The sequence below is a fragment of the Passer montanus genome, unplaced genomic scaffold, assembly GCF_014805655.1.
Source record: "Passer montanus isolate IOZ18808 unplaced genomic scaffold, ASM1480565v1 scaffold26, whole genome shotgun sequence".
Lineage (NCBI taxonomy): Eukaryota > Metazoa > Chordata > Aves > Passeriformes > Passeridae > Passer > Passer montanus.
This window is the reverse complement of record NW_024367261.1, coordinates 8389640-8395977: the sequence shown is the minus strand read 5'-3', so window position 1 is coordinate 8395977 and position 6338 is coordinate 8389640. Positions and strand designations below refer to the sequence as shown.

At 36.4% G+C, this 6338-nt stretch overlaps 1 protein-coding gene across 2 annotated transcripts in view; it reads left to right on the top strand.

Annotated features, from left to right (window-relative positions):
* The window catches only part of DCDC2 (doublecortin domain containing 2), a 55026-nt gene that overhangs the window by 1751 nt on the left and 46937 nt on the right, over positions 1 to 6338 (top strand). For both annotated transcript variants that reach the window (XM_039712203.1, XM_039712202.1), the window contains exon 2: positions 3884 to 3935. In XM_039712203.1, coding sequence (XP_039568137.1) covers positions 3884 to 3935 — 52 coding nt within the window. The remainder of the gene's footprint in view (positions 1 to 3883; positions 3936 to 6338) is intronic.

Below are 6338 nucleotides of genomic sequence, written 5' to 3'. Positions count from 1 at the left end.
AGTAAAAGGTGGAGCGTTGACAGTCCTGCCACGAAATTGATGAGCTTGGGAATTCAATACCCAATACTTCCTTCCTTGTTTATTTTTTTAAAATTCTAAAGTATTCTACCCAGGTATCTGTGTCTCCATCACTTCTGTTCATTTTGGGCACGTATGTAGCCTTTTAATATTTCTCCTGTTATTTAAAAGATGACCATTTACATTCTTTTTCCTACCTGGACACCAAGAATTAAGCTGCCAGTTTGTCTGTTTTCTAGTGAGTCACTGGGAGAATAATGTGAAGGAGGTCAGGGCTTTTAGGTGTATTTCCCGAGTGGCTCTGAATGTCATCAGTAACTATTCTTAATTCTGTCAGTGAGTGTCATGGTCTCAATTGGCCATGCTGTCTTTTGCTTTGTCTTTGTGGGCATTTTTCCTACAGCTGAATTTATGGAAATGAATCTCAAAATTAACATCCCCTTTCCAGAGCCGTTTGAGATTTCATATCATCAACTACCACCTTTACACTGTCTTCCTCATCTTGGTTCTGTAGAGTTGAGGACATTATATTTTTCAGGAGAGCTCATTAGTGGCACATTATGTTTCAGGACAAAACTTTCTGTGTAATGAACAGGATCTCTATCATCACCCTTACCATTTCTGTCACTAGCTGCTTCTAAAGATTTATTAAAGCTTCTTGCACTTCAGGAGGAAAGCCGGAGAGAAAGATGTATGACAGGCTAAATATAAGCCCTTTTCCAGCAGTACTTACTCTTTTATGTGCTAAATGCGGCGCTCAACGCTAATAGAGACCTACCATTTCTTTTTCATATTAAATCCTTTGATTCTGTGGATAGCTTAAAATTGTTAAGTTATCAGCACATCTTGTTACACCTCCCTAAATGTGTTTTGTCTTGATAGGCTACAAGAAAGTAAGTAATAGTTTGGCATTAGCATGCACTGTTTAGAGAATTGGGCACTCTGGATTTATACTGCGTGGGGAAAAGTATTCTTTTGGTCAGATTACACTATGGTCAAAATTTTATGGTGAGACTTTTTCAGACTTTTATGGTTGCAACATTCAACAAGGTACCTAATTATTTAAGGCCAACAAAGATAATACTGAAAGCAAACCCAACCTAAGTGACTAGCTAAAACCATGCTGTTTTATATATCCCTTGATAATATGTCCTAGTCCTGTGCTGTAGAGAGGATAAATGGGATGACTTGAGATCCTTTCCATTTCTGTATTCAGAATTGGAGTTGTTCACTTATTAGTATTTGTTTACACAGTCCTGGAAATGTTGACAGTGCTTTTATGAGCATTAAAAAGAAGCTGAAGGGCTTAATCTTGAAGTTGTTCTTAACTGGTTTGTAGATAGAATGGTATTTAGGGAGATATTTTGTACAGAAAAGTCAGAGGAGAGGAAGGGTTAATTGGAAGGAACAGCTTTCTGGAAGGAAGTGAAGGAATTAAAGAAAAATGTGTATGTTTGTATGTGTCACAGGTAAACAGTTACAGTGTGACAGACCAAAGCATCTGCCTTAAGGGATCTGAATCTGGTCTGATGGCAGCAAGCAGTTTGATATTAAAAAAAAAATTTCTTGTTATTTTCCCCCAGTGATTCTTATTGGATATATTAATTGCTATGATGGACTATGCAGGGCTGAACTTTGAAAGGGAGGCTCGTGGCACTCATGTGTGGGAGCTGTGGGAGTGTAATGGGGAAAGTATTCAAGGAGTAGCAGAAGTTGAAAGTGTCATTGTTCAGCTTCAAGCAGTGCATTTGCTTCTTCTCAGATGCCTTACACTGAGAAGTGAATCTCTTTCTTTCTTGCTCACAGGGAATTCAAGAATAAACTGTGCTCACCTTTAGCACATGAGCCAAACCCTGACTCTTAACATTTTGAGGCTGATAGTTCTGAGGGCATATATTCTAGATAAACTGTTGAATAATTTTTAAAATAAAATAAAAATATCAGTATTTAGAAATTATGATTTTTGGGAGAAAAAGGTAGGAATTTTCTTCAATGGAGGAATTTTTAGTCAATGTTGGTAATTTTTAATGTAACATATAACAAGTTTTCCAGCTTGTTTTGTCATTTAAAGGTGTCCTAAGTTAACACACCCATTTTCATTGTATATGTGGTAAGGTGTGTTGGTATATTGGAGTTGCAGTGGTGAGTGAGAATGCACATGTAGGCTGCACCCCTGTGGAGTTCTTCCCCAGCTCTCAGCTTCCTGAAAGAAGGCTGCCTATGCTGGAGCTGGTTTCGATTTTTAGCTTTTTTTCAACATGCTACTCCTCCATCCTCCTCCCTTTGCCCATTTACTTGTATCTGTGCTCATTCATCAGTGGCAGATGTCCTCTTTCCAGCTGTGTCTTTCTAAACAATGCTTTAGTTTCATTGCTGGCTTGGCTAGCCATGGGTTGGAAGCAGTTCTGCTTTCTCAGTAAGTGAGAATGAATTTGTAAAATTTTTGGTCTGAGTTCTTTTTTTTGAGTGTCATCATCTAAAAAAAAAAAAAGCCTTTGCTCTTATTTAGAACTTTTCAGATTTGCAGGTCCTTGAAATTTGATGAATTAATGCCCAGACTTCAGCACAATGATTTTAAGCCTTTGACTATATATTTGCTTTTCTTTGTCATTTTTCTTAGTTCTTGGTGATGTAATTCACAGGTGCTTCGAAAACAAAACCACAGTCAGTAGCAGGCTGTTGGAACCATTTTGCCTGTGGCACTTATTTCTTTTCAGTCTTGTAGGCTGTAAGACTTCTTGGTTTTGGTCTAAAGAGAATTGGTTCCTTTTTATACCGAGAGCTTGGAACAGTTGTTATTATTGGTTACTAAACATGAGGCTTTAAAAAATTGTGCACTTTCAAGCATGGCCTGGCAGCTTTGCTGTGTCTTACTGTCTGTCCCCTCACAACAAAGCCTTGAAATTCCTGTCACCATTCTGTGGTCCCTTGATAAATGATTGTCATTCCTTCAAAGAAAGGATTATGTTTTTTCTTTCCTTTTTTCCCCCTCTTTCCTGCTTTTGCACCTTCACTGAAGCCTCATGAATTCTTAACTTTGGCCAAGTAGGAAAGTTTCTTCTGGCAAATGAATCTAATCCCAGTCATTAAGTACAGAGCATTACATTACTGAAGGGCTGCAGATGTTGTGAGATCTGAGGTCTTTTCGTGAGCTTGCTCTGGTGCTTGACTTTAGGTAAACCTGACTTCTCAAATAAGGTCTTCTAGTCTGAAACTCCTGGTAAAGCAACTTCCTACTGGAAGTGAGATCAGGGAATATCACAAGGATAACAAAATATTGTCCAAAGAAATGTATTTTGTTTGCTTGTCCAGTTGAGGCATGCATTTTTTCCATAAAATAATTATGAAGCTATTATTGGTTCATCCAGCCATGAGAAATTAAATATTCAGATATGTCCACATTCTATTGAAACCTGAATGGTATAAATCCTTTTAAACTTTAGCTGATGCCCTGAGTTAAACTTGGGTGTGCAGGCAAAACTTCAATCTATCAGAGACTTACTGTGAGAAACTAAGAGGCAAGATTATGACTTTGAAAATTCTCGTAAGGTGATACTCTGCTGAGATTTATTGATCCACCTCACAGCTGTATATGAGCTTCTTTCTGACAAGGGGGTTATTGATGGTTTGTTCTAATCACCAGTGACTTGAAGGTAGATGGTTGGTTCTCCCCTGTCTTTTATATTAACCCAGAAGGCTAGCCTGAAGATTTACATTAAGTGTTAGTTAATATTTATAATTACTTTCTTTTTCTGTTATTTTGAAGCATAACAAGTTTTAAAACCTTCATGTGTGAAGAAAAGTGTAGAATATTAGGTATTGTGTAAGTTAGATGTAAATAATCAAACCTGCTTTCTTTCCACAGCTATTTGGACATTGGAGAAACAAAGAAAAAACCTGCTGAAGTCAATAATGAGGTAGGATGGCTGAAATATTGAAGAAATAAACCTGCAGTTTATGTTAGTGACATGCCTGCATTTAAGTCAGATTTTTTATTGTACATTTATTTTATTTAATTTTATAATAATACAAATATCTACCATTCTGTACTTATTTCTTCAGTGATTATTACTCTGGTTGCTCTGAGCTGATATACTGACTGTCTTCTGCTCAGCTTTCTAAATTGCCACATCCAGTTAAAAACTCAGTACGAAAAAAGATCTTCTGTTGTCTTCTTTGAATCTGGTCATAAACCTAAGGGAGATTTGTACTTGCAGAAAAAAAAAATAAAGGTGGGAATGAGACTTTTGGGAGTTTTGGACCAGAAAATTTTCTTCAAAACTTGGTATTTCCTCTGAAGAAGAGATATTTTTGTTTTAAAAATGGCAGTGTAAACTTTTAACTAGATCTAGTCTATAATTTGCCAAGCTCAGTTGTTTCTCTTCAGCAGTACTTATGCTGTAGTTGGAGGAGATAACTGCAAGCTTCAAAAAGCATCATGTGGATTTGTGTGAGATGTGTGGCTCTGTATTATTTTTGCTGTTTTATTGTGTATGGAGGTAGCAGTGACTCCCAGCAAACATTTGAGTTACAGCTTCTGCCTCACAAGAAGGATCAGCTCACTTGTTTGTCAATTTCTTTTGCCTTGTGCTCTTGGGCTGCATTTTCAGCAATTCAGTGGTTTGTATAGCAGGTGTCTTCAGACTGTAGGACACTACAACATCCTCAAAATTGCCCTAATAACCTTTAGTGTGATATTCAGATACTTCTTATTCAGAAGCTATGTAATACAACAATTTTTTAATGTAGCATAATTTGTCACCTGTATTTTTTTGAATGGACTCACTGAACAGGAAGATCAAATTCAAGTTGAAGATTTGATATGCTGCTGCTACGACTACCCTGTAGATTTATTCTTAGTTGGATACTTATCAGTACAACTACAACCTTGCTTTTTAAAGGCTGGTTTTAAGGCTGATTATTTTGATGCAAATCCTTAGAAGATTTTTGATATAACAGAAAATGTGTGCAGTTTTAGAAGTTGTGAGTTTTTTTTACTTACAGTTGCATGTTTGATAAAAGAGGCTTTTATTATTTTGTCTGGAATAAGTGCTCATTGTATATTATCTTAACACTTTCAGCCATGTCTCAGGGCTTTGAAGTAATCCAGTATAAACCCTCCATTATCACAGCTTTCTTCTTAATATTTGACTTATGTTTGCAATCTCCACTGTCTCCCTATGGAGAACTTAAATCCCTGTGCTGAATTTAACTTTAACATGATTGATTTATTTGGGGAGAGAAGTAATAAAAATGAAATTAAACATCTTGGTAGTCCACAGATTTTTATCTGGGCTTATGAATAACACAATTGTCTTTATGCCCTAATAATTTAATCCTGGGAGTGAACTTTCAGGGGACTAGTAACAGAAGTTTTAATTCCTAAATTAGTTTCTGTTAAAATGATATGAGGCAGCAAGTCCCAAGTTACTTCTTTTTTTAGATGTTCACTTAGAAATCAAAACCCTAGGTTTGTTGTAGGACCAAGAGAGGCAGTGTTATTCCTATCCCGCTTAAGTACAAGGGTATTGATTCTGATTCTATCAAGCACGTGTAATTTGGCATTTTCGCCACTAAAACAATTACAAATATCTGATTCTGGTTAGTGTTCAGGGAGTCAAAATGAAGAAAACTTTATGCAGCAGATGTACACTGTGTATTTGTATGCAGCTGTATGTTTTCTTTTGTGTTAGTTAAACTGCCAAATGCTTGACATCTGCTTTTGGGAGCACTTTAATGTTTTTCTTGCAAGGCAACATCTCCATTACTTTAAATTTGCAAATAACTAGAACATGTGTGTCAAACTAGAATTAAGCAAGTAAAAATTTATATTCAAGATGTGGTCTAAATCCTCTGGCAGAGCCATCATGCTGCAATAATATGTCTCAAAATTTTAAGATTTGTGTTACTAGTAGGCAGAATAGTAGAAAGATTTCATCCTGACCCAAGCTAAAGTTTTGTTACAAACACTTTCTCAGGTGTCTTTCCATCCATCACGTCTTTTGGCAACTGAGCCACTTGTTTTTCAAGAGAGATCTCTTTTATACCAAAGCTGATGTGCAAATCCAAATACACGTTAAATCATGTGCTTGAGGAATCTCACAATTGATCTCTTGAGAAAATACAGACCAACAGAGTTGCCAGTTGTTTATTATAAGCTTAATTGTTTTTAAAAGGTACTGAATGTTATTTTCCAATTATAATGAGAAAAGTCTGAACATCTATATTTCTCTAGGCACTGTTTGATCTAGATGGTCTCTCCCTCTGCACTCAAAACAATGAATTTTACTCACCATTGGGGCTGGGCAAGCTGAAGAAGA